The sequence below is a fragment of the Panthera onca genome, chromosome F1 (genome assembly GCF_046562875.1).
Source record: "Panthera onca isolate mPanOnc1 chromosome F1, mPanOnc1 haplotype 2, whole genome shotgun sequence".
Taxonomy (NCBI): domain Eukaryota; kingdom Metazoa; phylum Chordata; class Mammalia; order Carnivora; family Felidae; genus Panthera; species Panthera onca.
In genome coordinates this window covers 70,157,916-70,178,966 of record NC_138355.1, presented here as the reverse complement: position 1 = coordinate 70,178,966, position 21,051 = coordinate 70,157,916, and the positions used below count along the sequence as shown (strand labels likewise).

Here is a 21,051-nt window from a genome sequence, read left to right as displayed (position 1 = left end):
AGCAGGTCCAGCTAAGTCTCTGTAGGTTTCAGAGGCTCTCGTTTTCTCCAACATTCCACCACTTACAGGAGGCTCACATTCCATCCCGACTCCAGGGAACCTGATCTCTCCAGATGAAGTGTCTGGCTTTGGCCTTCGTTCGAGGTGCCTGTGACACTAACTGCCCTCACAATGCTGCTCCTGTCATCTGCGTCAGACCTGGGTCCCCTACCCAGCTCCTCCGTAAGGAGGGCCAAGGGCCGGGGACAGTTCCGCAGAAGAGGGCCCCAGCCTCTGGGAAGGCAGTACCTCCAGGAGTTGGGAGTACCCTCCTCTGACCCAGAACCGCTCCCCCTACAGGTGGGCTCCTCACTGCCTTCAGCAGAGACCACAGGACAGAAAGCAGCGCTCCCTCCTCCTCAGACTTAACAGTTTGCAGCCCCAGGGAGCAAGACGATGCCTGGCCACCCAGCCCCACTCCCTTCCTACCCGTGTTCTCACCCCAAGCTTCTCCCCTCTCTCCTGAGCAAGTCCCAGGTCTCCCCCGGGGGGACACAAAGAACAAAAGCAAATATAGCCTCCTCGCCCTCTGACCTGGCCAGTCCCGGGGTGTCCGAGCCGCAGCCCCTGCAGGAGGGAGGGGAGCTGCCGGAGGGCTACCCCATCTGGAGCCTCCCGTTGTCTCCACGTCCTTTTCATCCTTCCTGGGGCCCAGAGGCCCCGCAGGCACGGGCCTGGGAAAGGTTAAATCGGTTGGGCAGTCCCCCTGCTCCCCACCCCGCAACCCCCAGCAGAATCTAAACTGGGAAACTTGGTGGCGGGAACAAAGCGGGTGTTTGTTGGGTTTCCCTCCTGCCTGGGAGGCTGTTCTCGGACCACGGCATTCCTGGGTTGGCCCGAGTCAGCTCACAGCGGCTTCTCCCTGTGCTGCTGCAGCAGGAACCACAGTCCTTCCACAGGCCGGGCCTCCGGACACCTCAGGGCTGCGGCTCCGCTGACATTGAAAGGAATTTGAGTGAAGAAAAGCCAGTTCTTGGGGTGCCCGGCTAAGTCGGTGGAACGTGGGACTCTCGACCTCAGGGTCCCAAGTTCAAGCACCGTGTTGGGTGGAGATTACTTAAATAATTAAACAGAAAAAGCAAGCTAGTTCTTAAACAGAGAAAGGACTAGAACCAGGCATTAAACAAGCTCTTCCAAGACCGGTCAGTGAGTAAATGAGACCAGCATGCCTTCTGGGGCCCGAGAACAGCTGCTGGCACGCAGACCGCCCTTCAGCTCACCCCTCACCCCGTCCTCCGGCCGCGGAGAGGAGCTCACAGGCAAGGAAGCTTATGGGCGGCACGTGGGGCCTGGTGAGAGCAGAGACGGAAGCAAGGGACGAAAGCAAAGGTGTTTAAAGGGGACAGACACCCCTGTGGGAACAGGACCACAGCCCCTCCAGCAAGGAGCAGAGCCCGGCTCACCTACCCAGGAGCGGGGACGCCCCGGGGCCCAAGCTCACCCCGGGGACGGGAAAGCAGACATGCAGTGTGGCATCAGTTTTTATTAGAAAACCCCTTTTGGTCAGAGCTTCCCCGACCCAGAGCAGAGACCGGGCATGCCTTTGAGAGTCCCTCGGCCTTCACGTCGTCTTCCAGCCTCTTCTGGGTGGGCAGCACCAGGCAGTCTCCTGAGCGTCCCTCCTGGACCCCTCGGAGTTCTCCCCGCCCGCCTGCCCGGCTCGGCAGTGGGCACCCGAGGGCCTTTGAGGCTGGAGGCAAAGGAGGCATCCCTGTTGGTACGGCTTCAGGATGGAGGGGAGGCCCCGCCCTTCACTCTGCTTGAGAGCAGACAGGATCCAGGAGAGGGTGGCAGGGGCGAGGGGAGAAGAGACTGCATTCGAGATCCGCTTCGGAATCCGGAAAGCACCTGGGTCTCCTGGGGAGGGAGGGTCGTGGCCGCTCCACTCAGTTCTTCTTGGTCTTGGGAGTGTCGTATTTCCTCTTGCTGGAGTACCACAGCAGCAGGGGGATGCCGATGGACGGAAGCGTCATGACTCCAAAGGCTGCCCAGTCCAGCTGTGGAGGACAACACGGGCCTTGCTTACAAGTCTGGATCAGGGCACAGGAGGGCCGGGGAGGGGTGGCGAATGACGAGACGGGGAGAGGCAGCAGTCCAGCCCAAACTTTCAGCAGAACCTTAGTGGAAAGGCTCGTCTGACCACAGGACCACCTGTCTTCCGAGCTGTGGCGCTCAAGGCCTCACCTGACCTGACCCAGACCGAAGAGAAGCTTCTCTCTTCCAGACAGTCTCAAGGGGTGACGCCCAGCCCTGCACGGACACTCAAGCCCACACCTCCAGCCCCCTCTTCCACTCCTCTCCTTTGCCTTCTGCCCTCCAGCCTTGCACACCCGCTTGTCAGGCCTTCTTCTTTCCTGAGCTACTCCCCCTACACAAGATGCCCGCCCTTCTCTCCCTCCTCTGGCTGGTCGAACACCACCTCCCCCTGAAAGCCCTCCCCGACTCTGGAAGACTAGGTCAGATGCTCCGACACCCTGTCTGCGGTCTCGGTCTCAGCCCGTTTCTCCCGGGACTTGTTCTGAGTCCCCCACGGCCCTCTACCCCCTGGGAAGCGAGCCTGTGTCTCCGTCACCTCCGTCTTCCGAAAGCAAAGCACAGAACTGAGCGCAGAATTAGGAACTTCACGATTATTCACTGAATAAACACACACGTGAATTTCCTCAGTTGGCCTGTCTTCAAAGAACGCTCTCTGAGACCAGACCACAACAGCGCTCCTTGGCCTGCCCAGTGCGCTGCAACTCTCTGAATCTAAGATACTCTTTTAAGCCTCAAAAGAGACCCAGGCCTCCAAGAGGGGACTCCACTCGAGGCTGAGTAGAGAAAAAGGGCAGGCATGCGGCTCGGGCAATTGCGGTCTCACTGCCGGCACCACGGGGACATAGGACATTTGCTGGCTGGCTGCGTCAGACACCAAAAAACACAGGTATGATGAGAACCCACAGACTACACAAATCTTCTAAGGGGACCAACAGCTCCCAGAACCAGAGGGCGTCCCTGTCCCTGGGGAATGGTACGGGGACTCGGCAGAGCTTACAAAATGGGGGGAGAATCTCCTATCAAACTCCCGCTGAGCCAGGATGCCCCCCTGTCCGGGGGCGCTGGTGAAGCCAACCTGAAAGGAGAAAAGAAGGGCATCAGGGCAGATCCAGTCCTTCTCACGTGAGGGGGGGCAGTCCCGCCCACCCCAATCCTCAGCGGAGAGACTCTCGGGGCGCGGAGGCTCAAGACAGCTTCAAGAAGACGCGGAAAAGCTTCCGGACTGGACAGAGTCAGAGGATTCTTAGTGTGTCGCAAAGAGGAGTAAATCAGGAGCCAGGAGACACCCGAGGGGCCTTTTCTAAACAGGGGCCAGCTGTGCGGCCGCGATCGGAGCCAGTCCTCCCTCCTCAGGCGTCTCCAACTCGGAAAGAGAGGCCCACCGGCCCCCTGCAGGGCGAGGCAGGTGATGGAACGGCTTGCCCTTGGCAACCGCTCCCCCGTTCCTCAAGTGGAAATACGTTTCCATACTCACAAGTGATACGAGGCTCAAACGAAGTAACAAGTAACGAGAAGGACTCTGAAAAGCACGAGGCCCCACCCAAGGGCACGCTGGGAGGGGGGCTGGGGCTGCCCGCATTCCTGCCTGGAAAGCAGGCCGAGCCCTGCAAACAAGCTCGCTCTACAGGGGCAGCCGAGCCTTTGATCTTGTGTCTTTTAACCTATCAAGTACCAGGTAGAACCAGAGTCCCACAGTAGGTTCTGAAAACAGAAAGGACACAAGATGTGAGAGCCGAGCCATGGTTACGAGGGCCTGGTTCCACGTGGTTTATTAAAAAAATTCAAAGAAGTGCAGCGGGGCTCAGAGAATCTTAGGTTTTATTCCACGGCTGACTCCGTGAAGTCTCCGCCCTACCGTGCAGTCACCACGTAGCCTACGGGCCGCTTGTACGGTCTTGCCAGAGGCCTTCATAAATTCAAGGCCTGAGCATTCTGAGGACCAGGACAGTGTCCCAGTCTTCTCGGTGTCCCCAGGTCTTAGCGCACCACCAGGGCACAATAAACGTCTGCTGACCTTTTCATCAACCCATCGAAGGAATGTTTACTACTGATTTCCTATTACGTGGGAGAAACGGAGAGACATCTGAGACGAGGTCCGTGGCCCGCAAGGGGCCGCTGAGTAAGCTGGGGGTGGGGCATGGCTTCAGACCAACAAGTAAGAAGTACTGGGATGGCACAGATAGACGTTCCTTCCGGTGGCCCAGACTGTGCGAGCTACTGAAGTTTACACGCGGTCGGCGAACGTCTGCTCAAAGAGCGAGGAGGAGAAAAGCACGAGGCGTAAAAGCAGGAGACAGACACCAGGGCTGCGGCCCACGGCTGGGCCTGGGGAGGGTGGATACTGAAGTGGGGGAGGGGGGACACTTCAAACAGAAAGAATGAGAGAGGGCAGGGAGGGCGGGGAGGAGCGTGGTCTCATTAGGGCGAAGCGTCTGTGGGCAGAACGTGCCAGAAGGAAAGCCGGAGGCAGAGAGCATCTAGCTACACCACCAGGGCGCATGCGGCAGGCATCTTCCAAGCAAGGGAAAGGGCCGGCAACGGCAGAGACCAGGAATGATCTGCCGGTGCCCTAGGACCCGGATGGGAAGGACGAGGACGACGATAAGCTGGGCGTCAAATGACATGTCCCAGGTTAAAGCCAAGCAGTAGGCGTGGAGCGGAGGGAAGGCTACGGGGCTTCCCTCCCACCATTTCAACCACTCTATTCTGGATCTTTATAACTTGAAACACATTCCTTCCTAAGGACAACATGCCCAGCTTCTGGTCCTTCTTCTTCTTTTTTTTTTTTTTTTCTTTTTTAATGAACTTATTTTTGAGAGAGAGAGAGAGAGACAGAGTGCAAGCAGGGGAGGGGCAGAGAGAGAGGGAGACACAGAATCCCAAGCAGGCTCCAGGCTCTGAGCTGTCAGCACAGAGCCCGACGCGGGGCTCATACCCATGAACCGTGAGATCATGAGGACGCTCAACCGACTGAGCCACCCAGGCGCCCCAGCTTCTGGTCCTTCTCACCTTCCTCAGAATTTAGTGAGGAAACGCCCTGGAGGTTTCCTGCAAGAGTTTTCAAAGGGAAGCAGACCTAGGCCGCATCAGCTAAGGTCCGGGCCACTCACCACGACAGGCCCGTCCTCCTGGGCCAGGTAAGTAACGGTTGCCGAGGTGAAGTTGAAGTAGCCGGCCTTGAGAGGACGCAGCACCACCGTGTGGGAGACGTTGCTAGCGCTGGGCGGACAGTTAAGGAAGGAAGAAAATGAGGCTGGTGTCGTAACATCCTTTCTGCCGGCGGACTAAATGCACCCTTCACAAGGGAGCGGTCAACACACGGCGATTTCCGCCCGCAATACCCCGCGATGACGCTTACGCAGACCTCCTCCTAAGCCCGAAACGTGTGGGGTCATACGGGTCCCTGGCACACTCAACATCCAGCTTCTTCACGAGTACCCAGCACAGAGGTTTCTGAAGGAGTATGTACTACGGATGGGACACCAGCCACTCTCACAGAAACTGCCAGTGACTAACCGAAGGAAGGCTGAAGGCACAGAGTAAGAACAAGAAAACCCCAAGGAGAACACTCACCCTCACCAGAAAATCTAAGTGTCTACGCCTTCCCGTATCGTATGTCATAGGGCCTCATAACCTAAACTTTAGGAAGCTCCTTTCTCAAGTCCACACTAACTCACGCTCAGTTTCCTCTCGTCCCATCCTATCCAGAGAGGTGATGGAGAAATGGCCACGCACAGCCAGACCGTTTGAAGGGACCTCACTGCGGCAATGTGTTCGTGTCATCCCCAACACCCGCAGCCCCCACCCCCGCCCCCAGCCTTTGTCACCCGGCGTCAAGAGGATACGGGGCAATCCGGTCCCATTTGACATTGAGCATTCCAGAGACAATGCCAAAGTCCTCCGGAGGGAAGGAGTCGTCGGATAACTCCACATCTAATGCAGCGCTGTAAATGGAGGAACAAAAGTGGTTAGTATGTAACAGATACAAAGTTAATCAATAATTAGGGTGCTTGGCTGGCTCAGTTGGTAGAGCCTGAGACTCCTGATCTTAGGGTTGTGAGTTCGAACCTCCATGTTGGGTGGAGAGATTACTTAAAAACAAAACCTTAAAGGCAAACCATAAGAGACTCTTAAATACTGAGAATACACTGAGGATTGATGGGGGGGGTGGGGGGAGGGGAAAGTGGGTAATGGGCACTGAGGAGGGCACCTGTTGGGATGAGCACCGGGTGTTGTATGGAAACCAATTTGACAATAAATTTCATATTAAAAAAAAAAACCACCGTAAAAAAAAAAAAGGAGCAATCAGGGGTGCCTGGGTGGCTCAGTTGGTTAAGCGTCTGACTCTTGGGTTTCGGCTCAGGTCAGGATCTCACAGTGGGTGGCGTGGAGCCCGAGTCTCTGCACTGACAGCAGGGAGCCTGCTTGGGATTCTCTCTCCGCCTCTCTTGCTGCCCCTCCCCCGATGGCGCTCCGTCTCTCTCTCTCAAAATGAATAAAAAAACGTAAAAAACAAAATCTTTAACCAAAAAAGTGATCAGCAATTAAATCTGCCTGCTTGTCCTAAAATATCAGAAATACAGAAGACAGATGGGAATCACACCAAAACTTGGCTTTGTCGCACTAAAGAATCTCCGTCAAGGACTGGATTCTACGGCTAAGAAGCACCAAATATCCGGGAAGGCACAGGCCTAACTTCATTCTTGCCCCAATTTCCGTGTGTCTGTGTGTATGTACACAGGGGAAGAAGGCTAAGGCTCGTGTGGAAGAAAAAATCACAGCGAATAAAGTTAAAGAAAGGGAGCAACGTGCTGAACCCTGAACGCCCCCAAGGTAACAAAGGATCATGTGGCTTCGTTCTGCCTTCGCATCTTCCTCTCCTGGTTTGACCCTAATTCTTGCTCCTCCCCACTCAGAAATTCTCCCGACTCAACAAAGTGGCCGATGGCCCCGGTACCTAACGTGAAAGCGGGTCCAGAACATCCGCTCGCTGTGCTGGTCTCTGGTCCCAGCCGTGAAGCCTGAGAACCCCGAGAAGTCCCCCCATGCGCCCCGGGCCGCCTCACCTCGAGCCAACATTGTAGATGTTGTACTGTAAGGTCAGGTCTCGCCCCTCCACGGCGTATCTGTTCAGCAGCGATTTGGAGGCCAGCAGCCGGGCTCCTTCCTCCGCCCGACTGACCGCAAGCAGAGCCAACAGCACGGCCGCCAGCAGCCTCATCTGCGGAGAGAAACGCCGAGCGGGGCGGGCGACCCACGCACGTAAGGGCGCCACGATCTTCCCGGCAGAAGTCCCTCGGCAAGTCCAGCTCGCCGGGGCCGCAGCCCCTTCCCCATCAGCCACCAGCGCGGACCCCGCCGCCAGGCTGCCTGTCCGCCCCGGAGACCCCGCCGCCCCCTCCTCCGCCCGGCCCCACGGGTTTCCGCGCACGCTCGAGGGGTCCTCCCTACACCCCTCCCCGGGGCCCCGCTCCTCCTGGCCCACATCCCTTTCGGGGTCCCTCCGGCCCGGCCCGCTCGGTGCGCCCCCTGTCGCCAGGAAGCCACGTCTCCCGCCGGCGCGCCTCTCCCGTGCCCGCCGTGACCGAGCGCCCGGCCGCCGCCACCCACGCCTCCGCGCGCCCCAGGGCTCGGCGCTCACCGTGCGCACCCCACGGGCCTCTCGGGGGGCCACCAAGACCGGAAGAGAGAGTCAGCAGCCCGGAGGCCGGAAGTTAGCTCAGCCGAAAACGGCGGTGTTCCGCGCGATGCCCCCTGGGAATTGTAGTTCGCGGCCAGGCCCCGCCCCCGGCTCTGCGGCGCCCGCGCGCGCCCGGAACGCGAGCGGGGCTGCGGTACCTCCAGGGGCCGCGGCGGCCACTGCCCCGCGGACCCCGCAATGCTGGAGGCGGGGTTGGCGCACCAGCGAGCTAGGAACCTGGGGAAAGCTCTTTCTCTCAGGACTACCGGCATCCTTTCTACTTCCAGGAGACAAACGAGGTCCTGCATCCAGGAAGTCGCCAAGCCCCGAGCTTCGAGGTGCCAGAACAGCAATCCTTTCTTCGCCGGCGCCACCGCGACCGCTTCGGCTAGTGCGCCTTACTGTTCGCTGTGTCCTTGCGGTGGCCGCCCTGTCTCGGGTCTCTCCCTGCACTTTTCCATCAGCCGCCAGACAGACGCCCCCAAACAGCGTTCTGGACAAGGCAGCCTGTGGGGTTCTGCAGTCGTGAATTCGGTGGCTGCCACTCACGGGCTACGTAACCTGGAGGCAGGCGTCATTTCTGTAAAGCCTTGGTTCTCAGATCTGTAAAATGAGATAATTCCAGCACTCTCCAAATGCTGGAGGTCCAATAAGATTATGTATCTGAGCACGTTTTCTAGCACAAGTATGTGCTTAATAAATGGTAACTGTCAACATTACTATTATTCTGTATCTCCACGGCAGCATTTCTTCATTCAGCATGCATTTATTGAGCCCCAGATTCGTGCCTGCACTGTTCTCGGTACCGAGGATACAGTGACAAACAGGACTGAGATTTCTACTTTCTGGGACTTAACACTCTTCTGGAATAATACACATTTCCTGTGTTTGTTTTAGCCTCCCCTCCACTTCCACCTCCCACGCTAGAGCTCCTTGAGGACAGGTTTCTGTTTTCCACTGCTTAGCGTGATGCCTGAGCACAGTGGGGACTCCAGGAATGAATGACAACTTCTCTACACACACCCTCCAACCTGCTCTTTGTTGTTGTTGTTTCACTTTTATTTCATGATCATAAACTTCACTCTGCAATCCAGCTAGTCGGGGGGGGGGGGGGGGGGGGGCAAGGAAAACCCGGGACCCGGGAACTGCAGGGGGAGCACAAAGATTATATATGCAAGCAGATGGGGGCAGAGGAGTGCTCTCCAGAGCTACACAAGGAATGTTCGTGTAGTTAAGACCAAATACAAGTCAAATGTATTCGATTTGTCCACAGTCAGCACTGGTCATCTTCTTGCAGCTCCTGGACCCAAAGCACTCATGGCTTCCACGACGTTCATGCCCTCGGTCACGTTGCCAAACACGATGTGCTTGCCGTCCAACCACTCGGACTTGGCGGTGCAGGTGAAAGATGGGTCCGTTCGTGTTGGGTCCAGCATTTGCCACGGACAGGATGCCAGGACCTGTGTGCTTCGGGATGAAATTCTCATCATCAAATTTCTCCCCACAGATGGACTGGCCGCCAGTGCCATTATGGCGTGTGACGTCACCACCCTGGCACATAAATCCCAGAATAATCCTGTGACAGCAGGAAGCTCTGAAACCAAATCCCTTCTCCCTGGTGCTCAGAGCATGGAAGTTCTCTGCCGTTTTGGGAAATGTGTCTGCAAACAGCTCCAAGGAGACACGGCCCAAGGGCTCGCCGTCCATGGCGATGTTGAAGAACAAGGTGGCGTTGACCGTGGCCGGGGGGCATGGGCGGTTCCCGGGCGGTGTTGTCTGTAAGGCCAATCCGCTCTTGTCTTATCCATATCCAACCTATCGGTCAGGGCCATGTTCCAGTCCCCGCCCCCCCGCCCCCCTCACCCTCCCATTCCCCCCCCCCTCCCAGGAGCCTCCCTTGACTTTGCCAGACTACACTGCTTTTTCACAGTACCCCAGTTTAATGTTTCCCCCCAATTGTTTCCGGCCCGGAAAAGCTGCCTTAGTCATAGGTGCTATTTCCCCGGGGTACACTTATCCAAAGGTCCTGCAGCGACGCAGAGCACAAAGGAGGTGCCGATTGCTGATTGCGGGAATTCTTATTCCTTCCCAGAGCATTTCTCCAGGATTGGAGTGATGGGAAGTGTGGGTGCTTTTGTTTCTCAGACTCAGCTGCACACAGGAGGAGTGTATCTTCCCCATGCGCAGTCTAGATACCCTGCCGAAGAGCCGCTCTGGGTTCAGAAGAGAAAAGGCTCCATGTTTATATGTGGCCCCTTCGGCCTCTGCCCCTCCAGCTGAGCCACTGGTTCCTTCACCCACATACCGGGCACTCATTTACTGAGCACCTGTCATAGGTCAGTCAAGCACTGTGACGGCCATGGTGGGAAGTACAGAGTTAGGGCCTGGTGTCTGCCCCCAAAGAGGTTGGAACGTAGCTATGGGGTGAAATATACTCAAGGCTGGAATGAGACGGCAAATTCAATGTCAAGCACCCAAACGAAAGAATAAACAAACAAAACAACAAATCAGCGGCTTCCCAGTGTCCGTGGAATTAAATTCCCTTGTCTGACAGTCAAGACCTTTCACTGTCGCCACTACCCACTACCCTTTCTTCTTTAGCCACACAGACCGCTCTCACTTATCCACTTTCTCACTTTCAGGCTTTTGATCAGTGCAAGTTTTTGCCCCCCCCCCCCCAAAAAAAAATCACTTTTATTGACCACTTATGATCACCAGCCCTATGCGAGTTTCTGGGTGAACAAACATGTATAAGACACAAGGCACACTTGATGTGGAAGAGTTTGAAACTGCAGGGGGTTGGTGGGGAGGAGGACAGGTTCGTGGCGCTGTCCTCGGTGCTCTGAAAGAGGTTAGCGTGGGACTTCCCGGTCCTTGGTTTGTCTTTTCATTCTCTTCATTGTGTCTTTTTTTTTTGGGGGGGGGGTTATTTTTGAGAGAGAGAGATGGGGGGAGGGCGGGGAGGGGGAGAGAGAGAGGGAGACACAGAGTCCGAAGCAGGTTCCAGGCTCCCAGCTGTCAGCACAGAGCCTGACGCGGGGCTCGAACCCATGAACCGTGAGATCATGACCTGACCTGAGGTCTGACGCTTAACCGACTGAGCCACCCAGGTGCCCCTCACTGCGTCTTTTTGATGAATACGTTGCTTTGTTTTAATTCTAATGTTCTCTAAAAAGGCAGTTGACTCTGCCTCAGAAATCCGGCCTCTTGGTGCTTTGGGCTGTGGACATTTGAGAAGGAAATAGACACCCGACTTGTGACAGAATAGGATACTTCCGTCCACTGGTTACCACAGGGACCTACGTCCAGTCACTCTGCTTCGCAACCCCCTTGGAATTGCACACCCCATGTCCTTTCTTTCTCTAGGACCAGAGAAAACCTGGGAAATTGTGTGAACAGACCATTTCACCCCCCGGGACCCTGACACATCCCACTGTGGATGGAAAGTCTCAAGACAAGGCGTGGGTTGGTGAAGACACATCATCCCTGTCTACTTCTCCCCATTAGAATCTATTCTGACTAGAAGACTCTGGCAATCAGTTGCTGAGGGAAACGTTTCTGTTGAAAGACTTCCGGAAGAATACAGTTGCTGCCTGCCCTCCTCGAAGGAAGACCAAACCAACGTAGAGCCTTGTTAGACGTGCAGGGACCCGGGTGCCCAGAACGGAGAGGCTTGCAGAGCCCACGTGAGGCTGCCTGGGTGTCTCCTCTGGGTCACGGGTTTCATGCTCTGTTTCCCGATGTGCAAGACAGAGCCCAAGCTGCCCACCGACCTCTCTTTTGGGATCTGTAACAAGAGGGCGACCAAGGTAGTGTGTGGCGAAGCTGAGCAGGAAGTGGCAAGCTGCTTTTTGGCTGGTGGCCAGGCAGGTGTCCAGAAATAGAGCCTCGCTGCCCAACCCGGGAGCTCATAAACTGGCGGGAGGGGCCTTCTGTGAGCGAGCCATGCCAGTTTTCAAGAAGCATCCAGAATCACAGCTAGGACCGTAATTCTGCAACATTTCTTTTTCCGGGTTCATTTTTTATTGCGGTAAATATATATCCAACATGGAACTTGCCGTTTTTAACCACTTAAAGTGTACAGTTCACTAGCGTTAAACACATTCACGTTGTTATGTGACCACATCACCATCCGTCTCCAGACATTTTTCAACGTCTCGAACTGAAATCTGTACCCATTGAACAATAATGCCCATTCCTGTCTCCCGCCAGCCCCTGGCAACCGCCACTCTGCTTTCTGTTTCCATGAATCCGACTACTCTATGTACCCCGTCTAAATGGAATAGTGCGATAAATTCATATTTTTGATGTTTATTTATTTTGAGAGAGAGAGACAGAGTGTGAGCAGGGGAGGTGCAGAGAGAGAGGGAGACACAGAACCCGAAGCAGGCTCCAGGCTCTGAGCTGTCAGCACAGAGTCCGACGTGGGGCTCGAACTCATGAGCCATGAGACCATGCCCTGAGCCCAAGTCAACCGACTGAGCCACCCAGGTGCCCCAATAAACTCATTTTTAGTTTACATAAGTAATACATGTTTATATTCTCATAGAAAAAAAAATCAAATTCTGAAATAACGAGTATAAATGTCAGGATAAATACTGAGATGTCCAAGAAATGTTAACTACCTTATTTTTCTGTAATCAAACCTAGTTTCTATTTCCAGTCCTTTTTTCTACACGGTAGCAGGCGCTTAATCTCTGTTAGTGTAGGGGCTCCCCAGCCATTGTCTCCAGAGGTGTCTCTAATTTTCTAGAGGTCTCCTGTTGTGCCAGAGGCACGGTGCTTGGGTATCAATATTCTTCTTCCTTGGCATCCACTAAGACATTCGATGCTCTCTCAGGCTGTAGGTTCCTAGAAGCATAGCCACACCCCTAGCAAGGCCACACCCTCAGTCTTACCCAGAGGCTCCTCCCTCCCCCCATAGTGCCCCTCCCCCTTTCCCTCCCTCTACTTTCCCGCCTCTGGAGCCACAGGGGACTTGGCTGGGCTCTGCGAGGCCAATCACTTCTTCCTAGCTACTCAACGTCAGTTCTTGGTTCTGCAAGCCAGGTTGGCACTGGGTGAGCAGAAATCCTGAAGGGTGTCTTAGACCTCCTCTCTGAGCACACCCCAGTGCCCGCCAAGAACAAGAACATTGTCTTCCATAACCACAGTAACATTATCACGCCCACGAAGTTTGACATTGACGTAATATACTATTTTCTGATGCGGAGTCCGTAATCAGTTTTCTCCAAAATGCCCTGTATGACTTTCGGAAGAATCTAGGACCCTACGAACACCAAGGGGCCCTTCTAAGTCCTTGGATCCCTTGGAAGTCTCAGATGCACCCGGCCACCGAAGTTTTGGGTGGACTATTTCCTGCCTCTTGTTAAAGTTCTCTCCAGCAAAGGCGGAGTCCAGGGTGGATTCCAGAGTCTACATGAGCCGCGTCTTGATGCCCTTTGAGGTTCTATCCTATTTTCAGGTTTCGACTGCGGTCTCTCTCCCTAAGGCCAGTCCTCCTCCTGCTCACCGTGGTGGGGGTTGGGGAGTGAGGCCTGCAGCCCCCTCCCGCTGAGAAGTGAAGTAGGGGTCTGTGTGTGTGCAAGGGTGCTGTCTCAGCACCTCACAGGAGCCCTCCCGGGACCCCCAGGGGCCCGGACCCCACCCTCCCATTGCCATGACAACCACTTCTGTGAGGACATGAACACTAAAGAATTGTGGGTGTGTGGGGGGGGGGGGGCGGACACGCCAGAGCCTCATCACATCAGTGATCGCAGAACTTTATGATCATGAAGAAGAAAGAACACGTGTCCTTATCTTCCAACCCCAAAGTAAGGAAGGGGCAGGCTGGGACAGAGGCAGGAGCCAGGACGGCTGATCCTGGCAGTCCTGCCTGCTGTGAGCTACTCCCTCTTTTTTGTAAAAAAAAAAAAAAAACAAAGGTGGGGGGCAGCGAGAGAGAGAGAATCCCATTCAGGCTCTGAGCCGTCAGCACAGAGCCAGACTCGGGGCTCAAACTCACCAACCGTGAGATCACAACCTTAGCGGAAACCAAGAGGTGGACGCTTAACCGACTGAGCCCCCCAGGCGCCCCGAGAGCTTCTGCCTCCTAACTGGCTTCTCCTTCTCTCCTCAGGAGACCAGAGAAGCTTGGGGAGCTGCAGGGGCAGAAGATCCCTCCTTAAGCACCTTTGATGTATCCTTGACATCCATCTACAACCTCACAGATGATGTGGGCTACCAAGGGAGCCAGGAGCTGACCAGCGTGAGTGCCCCACCCCGGGCCCCCCTCCCCTGGGGTCCCGCACCCCTTGCCCCGCTACCACACGGGCAATTTACCTCACTGGCCTCCTCTAGGAGGTCTTGCGGCAACCTTCCATATCTTCTCGACACCCTTCCAATTCACATCTTTACTAAACACGGCTCAGATTTACTCCTTCCAGAACAAAACACCAACACTGAGAGTAACCGCAGCTTCCACTTACTGAGAACTTCCCGCTGCCTCCCTATCAGGTAGATATTATTATTACCCCTATTTTTCAGACGAGGAAACTGAGGCCAAGTCAAGTTAAGTGACCCTCCCAAGATCGGATAAGTAGGAGGCAGAGACGCTAGAGTCTGAGCTGTGTGTCTGAGCCGAGGTATCACACAGAACCGCCTCCCCCGCTGGTGGCCAACATTTACGTGCCGCGCAACGCGCTCGGTATAGGAACTTAGCTCTTGGTTTATTGGAGAGAGGCTTTAAATGCTAGTTTCTGTTAGCAGTGACTGATACAATACATCGCTCGTATTTAAATGTTAAGTTTTAAGAGAGAGAGTGGGGAGAGGGGCAGAGACGGAGAGAATCCCAAGCAGGCTGTCAGCGCAGAGCCCACGTGGGGCTTGATCTCACTAACCCTGAGACCATGACCTGAGCCGCAATCAAGAGTGGGACGTTTCACCGACCGAACCACCCAGGCGCCCCAAGCTGCTCACATTGAAAGTGCACCGTTTGGTGTGCGGGCGTGTATGATGGCCACAATCAAGATAATAGACGTATCCGTTCCCCCCCTCCGCCCCCCCCCCAAGGGTGAGCAGCCAGGGGTTCCAGAGCAGAGTCCTTAGACGGCTGGTATCTGCCTTCCATAGTGGGTCTGTATGTAACGAAAGCACCTGCCCTGGGACCCTTGGAAAGAGGCCAGCTGTCCACCGCGCGCTGGGATAAGCCTGCGGTGAGGCCCGGGAGCGTCCACCGGGGGGGCAGGCTTCCGCCGACGCCCGCGGCCCAGGCTCGCCTCTGACCTCAGGGCTTCTCTGCCTCCCTTCCCCCCTCAGACACGAAGCCCCGTATGTAACGGGACGGGTCAGTGGAGAGCGCGCTTCATCCCCTGCTCTCGGATTCCCCAAGGAGGAAGACCCCGGCCTCGCTCGGTCCAAGAGGCGGAAGCGCAGCAAGGTCGCCACCGTCCGGCCGAGGAGGGACAAGGCGAAGGACGAGGACGCGGACGAGGAGGACGAGGACGCCGAGAACGAGGGGCCGCCCCGGGCCGCGCGGTCCCCGAGGGTGCGGCGGAAGCGCCACCCGTCCTCGCGGACGCGCCCGCTGCGGCAGGAGCACCGGGGCAGCTCGGAAAGCAGCCCGAGCACGCTCACGTCCAAGACCAAGTCGTCCCGCTGGAGCCTGGCCGGCTTCCGCCGGTATCTGTGCAGCTGCTGCGACCGGCGGCGGCGGTAGGGGGCGGGCGCCGAGGCCGAGACGGCGGGGGAGGCCGGGGGCGCGGGCGAACCCCCCCGGGGAGGGCTCGCCCGGGCCCCGCCAGCGAGCACCGCACGCAAGAGGCTCCCGGGGGCGCGCCCAGGGACCAGGAGGACGGACAGGATCATCCGGCTCCCATGTAAATAAAGCAGAGTTTATTTTGGGGCCCGGAAGGTCCTAGCCTGATGATTGCAGGTTTGTCTCTAGATGGACTGCATGATGGATGGACGGACGGACGGACGCATGGATGGACGGATTGGGGAGAACGCGCATCCTCTTTCTTCCTCCCCACCTCCCCCCCCCAACCCCCGCGTCTCTGAACACTTTCTCACCCTTTCCAGCTCCGTCTGAATTTCTGTCTCTAATGCAGAGGCCTCAGGAGAGGTGACGAGGCCTTTGAAACCCTGGAAGGACTGGAGCTCCAAGAAGGAGGACAGCAAGGGGCCGGAGGCCTGAGGGGACTGACCTGGAGTCCTCTTGCTACAGGGTTTCCCCTCCAGAGTTCTGCTTTTCTTCTGGTGACTCTCAGCTCAAAGCAACGCTTTGGGCTTTGCATTTCGCAAACAAGACTACCTTAACGACAGCCGTCTGCTAAACAAGCCTGGCCTCTCAGGCTTCCTTCCTCGCCCGAGTAACAGGAGAGGGGCCTGGCCCTCCAGAGCCCCCCACCTTGCCCCTGCCCGGCAGGCTGAGGGTCCAGAGGGCATGTCTGCGGTGGGGGAGACACCGCCCGCCTCGGTTAAGTTCACTAGAAGCGGAGGCCTGAGGAAGCAGGACGGGGCAGGAAGAGGGCCGAGCAGGGCTATGGTCTTCTCAGTCTTCCTCGCCGCCCGCCGGGGTCTAGGGAGCTGTGGCGCGAGAGTCAGCCCACAAGATTGGCAGCACTTTTGAGCCATGTCAGCACTGTGGGCTGCCCGAGGTTGGGGGGCGTGGGTACCTCCCCCAGCAAGGCAGCTCCAGGTTGATGCAGGGTCACTGGCTGCGAGCTGTGAGCAGGCAGCCCCGAAGGAGCCGGGAGTGGGTGCTGGCCGGCCGCGGGATCTGCCCGGGGACCAGACGGCGACCTCTAGCAATCACTGAGCTCTGTGGTATTTCCCAGTACAGATTTACCTTCAGTAAGTGCCGCACGCGTGCATTACAGCAAAGTGCATTATGGCGAAGTGCATAAAATAAAAACACAAATAAGGGAGAAAGGACGGCCCTTCCGTCCAGAAAAACTGCAACCAACTAACCAACCAAGGAACAAGTCGGAAACGGGCGCTCAAACCAGAGCGATCACTGCTGCAGCGGGACCGGCAATCGAGGTGAAATTATGGATGAAAATTTGAGGAGAAACAGGAAATTTGCATAGTTTCCAAGTCTCTCCCTCACAATAGTTATTTTTTTATTTTTTATTTAAAAAATTTGAATATTTATTTCCGTGAGAGACAGAGACAATGCGAGGGGGTTAGGGGCAGAGAGAGAGGGAGACGCAGAATCCGAAGCAGGCTCCAGGCTCCCAGCTGTCAGCACAGAGCCCGACGTGGGGCTCGAACCCACAAACCGTAAGATCATGACCTGAACTGAAGTCGTACGCTCAACCGACTGAGCCACCCAGGCACCCCTGCCTCACGATGTTTATTAATTACATGGGTAAAATAGTAACTTTACAGAGGGAAACCCAGCGGGAACCACACCCTTTCAACTAAGTTGTCAAGGCTACCGAGACCGACAGTAAGAAGCTCCGACATCACGCAACCTGCCGTGATGTGCGGAGAAGGCCCGTGGCTTTCGTGGCAGCCTCATCAGAATGCACAACCATCCGGGCACAAGAAACTTCCCACAAACCCAGACTGAGGGACCCTGTCTAAAATAATTGACCAGTAGGGGCGCCTGGAGGCTCAGTCCCTTAAGCGTCTCACTGCAGCTCAGCTCATCATCTCACAGTTCGTGGGTTCGAGCCCCGCGTCGGGCTCTGTGCTGACAGCTCAGAGCCTGGAGCCTGCTTCGGATTCTGTGTGTCCCTCTCTCTCCGCCCCTCCCTTGCTCTCTCTCTTTCAAAATAAATAAATAAACATAAAAGAAAAATACATTCACGTCGTTGTACGACTACCACCCTCCGTCTCCAGAACCCTTCATCCCGCAAAACTGAAACTCTGTCCCCAGCAAACGCTAACTCTCCGTTCCCCTCCTCCCAACCCTGGTGATCACCACCTCCTTTCTGTCTCTGTGATTTTGACCACGCTAAGTATCTCATGTAATCATATAGTATTTGTCTTTGCTGTGACTGGCTTATTTCACTTAGTATGATGTCCTCAGGGCCCACCTGTGTTATAGCACCTTTCCAAAGCTGAGTAACATCCCACTGTGCGTCTATACCACAGCCTGCTTGTCTGTCCACCCATCAGTGGGCGGCTGGGTTGCTCCCATGTTTTAGGTCCCGTGAGCAATGATGCTATGACCATGGGTCTACAAATATCTCCGTAACACCCTGCTTTCAGTCCTTTGAGTCTGTACCCACACGTGGCATTGCTAAATCATGTGACAACTCTATTTTTCGTTTTTTGGGAAAGTGCCCCCAACCACACTGTTTTCCACAGACGCTCTCCCATTTCACATCTTCACCGACACTTCTTGTTTTCTGGTTTTTTTCCTAATAGTAGCCATTATAATTGGTGTGAGGAAAATCTCGCTGCACGTTCTTTTTTATTATTTTTATTTTTTACAATTTACATCCAAATTAGTTAGCCTATAGCGAAACAATGATTTGAGGAGTAGATTCCTTAGTGCCCCTCCCCCATTTAGCCCATCCCCCCTCCCACCACCCCTCCCGTAACCCACAGTTTGTTCTCCATATTTAAGAGTCTCTTCTGTTTTGTCCCCGCCCTGTTTTTATATTCTTTTTGCTTCCCTTCCCTTATGTTCATCTGTTTTATCTCTTAAAGTCCTTGTATGAGGAAAGTCATATAATTTTTGTCTTTCTCTGACTAACTTCACTTAGCATCATAGTCTCCAGTTCCATCCACGTAGCTGCAAATGGCAAGATTTCGTTCTTTTTGATTGCCGAGTAATACTCCCTTGTATATATAGACCACATCTTCTTTATCCACTCATCCATCGAGGGACATTGGGCTCTTTCCATCCTTTGGCTGTTGTCGACAGCGCTGCTGTAAACGTGGGGGTGCATGTGTCCCTTCGAAACAGCCCACCTATATCCCGTGGTAGTGTAATTGCTGGGTCGTAGGGTAGTTCTGTTTTGAGTTTTTTGAGGAACCTCCATAATGTTTTCCAGAGTGGCTGCACCAGCTTGCATTCCCATGAACGTTCTTTTTTTATTCAGATTTTATTATTTAAGCCCTCTCTGCACCTACTGCGGGGCTCGAACTCACAATCTCGAGATCAAGAGTCACATGTTCCGCCCACCCAGCCAGCCAGGTATCCCTCACTGTAGTTTCGATATATATTAACCCCTTATCAGATATATCATTTATTGTTTATTTTTTTATTTCATTAATTTTTGCTCTACTCTTGGTTTTTCTACCCTTCTCCATTCTTTGGGTATATTTTGCTATTCTTTTTTTTTTTTTAACTTCTTCAGATGGCTACTTAACTCATTGCTTTTCAATTTTTCTTCTTTTCTAATGTATATATTTAAGGCTATGAACTTTCTTCTACATACCGCTTTAACTGCATTCCATCAGTGTTGATAGGTAACTCTTTGATATAGTTTGGTTTTAAAATATTTTATAAATTCAAAATGTTGCCTCTCTGTTTTAATCTGAGAGGGAGAGCGAGTGTGCTGTGCATGCGCAAGTTGGGGAGGGGCAGAGAGAGAGAGAGAGAATCCTAAGCAGAGCCCGACACGGGGCTGGAACTCACCAACCCTCAGGTCACGACCTGAGCTGAAGTCGGATGCTTAACCAACTGAGCCACCCAGGTGTCCCATGTATCTTATTTTTTGTTAAGATTTTATTTTTGGGTAATCTCTACACCCAATGCGGGGCTCAAATTCACAACCCTGAGATCAGGAGTCACGTGCTCCACTGACTGAGCCAGCCTGGCACCCCCCAAAAAATCTCTATCTTAGAATTAATGATATATGTTGGTCCCTATGGCTATTGTCTCCCTGCCTAGCCTCCCAATTACAGACAGAGGGGTATTCAAGTCTATGACTGAGGGCTTTTCTGATTCTCTTTGTAGCGCTCTCAATTTTTTTTTTTCTTTTTATATATTGAGGGCAGGTCATTAGACGCATAAATACTTAGGATTAGTCTGTTTTCCCAGTGAATGTTACCTTTTATCATTATGAATGAACCCCCTTTACCTCTTAGTGTTTCTTTCGGCCTGAAATTCTGTCTGATCTATTATTAGTACAGTCCCCTCGTTTTCTTCTGGCTTGCGTTTGTAGTGTATCTTTTCCCAGACTTTTACTTTCAATCTTTCTGTTTTCTTATGTTCTATAAATGTCTTGTGGTCACCCCCAGCCCCTCCCGCAGGGAATTCGGAATGTTTCGCTTAAAAGGGAGTGGTTAAAACCAGCCCCTTGCCATGACTCTCTGGGACACCAGCTTCTCCTGGAGTCTTCGCCCTATCCCTCCTCCCCGACTGCTCTGCAGGCAGGGATGTGGTCCAGGCGGCGGGGAGGCCGATTGTCCCCGCGGGGCAGCTGGCCTGGGAGTCACCAGCACGGCCCCTGGGAGGCCGCTCCCGGCGTGGCTGCTTGCTCACTGTGGGAGTGGGGGGTCTACAGACGAGCAATCTCTGGGCACCAGGGTGCTGGCTGCCACTGGGCGTCATGACCCCTGGGTCCTCTCCACGGACAGCAAGGACACAGGCGTGTGTGCTAACTCACACGCATCTACAAAATACTTTTAGCTGGATCCGTATTAAGCTGAACATGGGTTCGTGTTCTAATCCGTGACCACATGAGTCCTTCCGGCCTCACTCCCCCGCTCATCTGTCCACTCCCCACCCCAACAGAGAGAAACCGCACCCCCCTGGCCGTCCCCCACTTGCTTACATTGTCAATTGTAGCAGACGTGCACGGTGGTCTCGGAACCGTTAACAGTACATCCGTGGGATGCAATCAACAAGAACGCGGCGCTATGTTTCTTCTGCCTTGAGTTGTAAAGATTCCGCTAGTTTCCGAGTTACTTCTGTCAGCATCTACCCCCGTCCTGCAAGTGCAGTGATTTCATACATTCAAAACGTAGTTACAGTCTCTGGTCACGTTCCTCATCCCGTCCTGGGGTCCCCTGACCTCCGAGATGACACGTGGTTTTCAGTTTGCCTGCACGAAGGTTCGCTCTGCTCTAAGTGCCACGCGTCCACCATTACAGTGCCACACAGCATCGGTTCACACCCCGAAACGCCTCCTAGGGTAACGTCTTGACCACGTGTCTTCTCTCTTGCCTTGGTTTGGAGTCGTCGCCTTCGTTTCGTTTTGTCCTTCCGGTCACTTGGCAGCTGTTACACGTTTTTTCTCTTTGGTGGCTTACAAAACATTTGTCCTTGACTTAGCGGCAGCTACCACGAGCTGGCACCCTGTCCTTTACCAGCACAACGCGAAGGCCGCGCCGTGCAGGCTAACCCCAACCCC

At 54.6% G+C, this 21,051-nt stretch overlaps 2 protein-coding genes and 1 pseudogene across 3 annotated transcripts; 1 reads left to right on the top strand and 2 right to left on the bottom strand.

The window, feature by feature from the left end:
• Positions 1 to 1,507: 1,507 nt before the first annotated feature.
• On the bottom strand, positions 1,508 to 7,800 carry SSR2 (signal sequence receptor subunit 2). Its single transcript, XM_060644677.3, has 6 exons — positions 7,718 to 7,800; positions 7,143 to 7,297; positions 5,922 to 6,020; positions 5,187 to 5,295; positions 3,074 to 3,151; positions 1,508 to 2,036 (listed from the first exon to the last, which is right to left on the bottom strand). Exons 2-6 carry the CDS (start codon positions 7,295 to 7,297, stop codon positions 1,926 to 1,928), a joined length of 552 nt encoding a protein of 183 aa, XP_060500660.1. The 5' UTR covers positions 7,718 to 7,800; the 3' UTR covers positions 1,508 to 1,925.
• Positions 7,801 to 9,001: 1,201 nt separating this feature from the next.
• LOC132685875 (peptidyl-prolyl cis-trans isomerase A pseudogene) lies at positions 9,002 to 9,937 on the bottom strand (annotated as a pseudogene).
• A 3,520-nt stretch (positions 9,938 to 13,457) lies between these two features.
• On the top strand, positions 13,458 to 15,662 carry LOC144614826 (uncharacterized). Of its 2 annotated transcripts, none has more exons than XR_013553050.2 (3): positions 13,458 to 13,569; positions 13,875 to 14,003; positions 15,053 to 15,239. XR_013553050.2 is itself a non-coding variant. In XM_078440582.2 (3 exons), the coding sequence occupies exons 1-3, from the start codon at positions 13,522 to 13,524 to the stop codon at positions 15,450 to 15,452; spliced, it is 504 nt and encodes a 167-aa protein (XP_078296708.2). In that variant the 5' UTR covers positions 13,460 to 13,521; the 3' UTR covers positions 15,453 to 15,662. The 2 variants fall into 2 exon arrangements, 1 of the variants encoding a protein (XP_078296708.2); XM_078440582.2 differs by having other exon boundaries at positions 13,460 to 13,569; positions 15,126 to 15,662.
• The last annotated feature ends 5,389 nt before the right edge of the window (positions 15,663 to 21,051 follow it).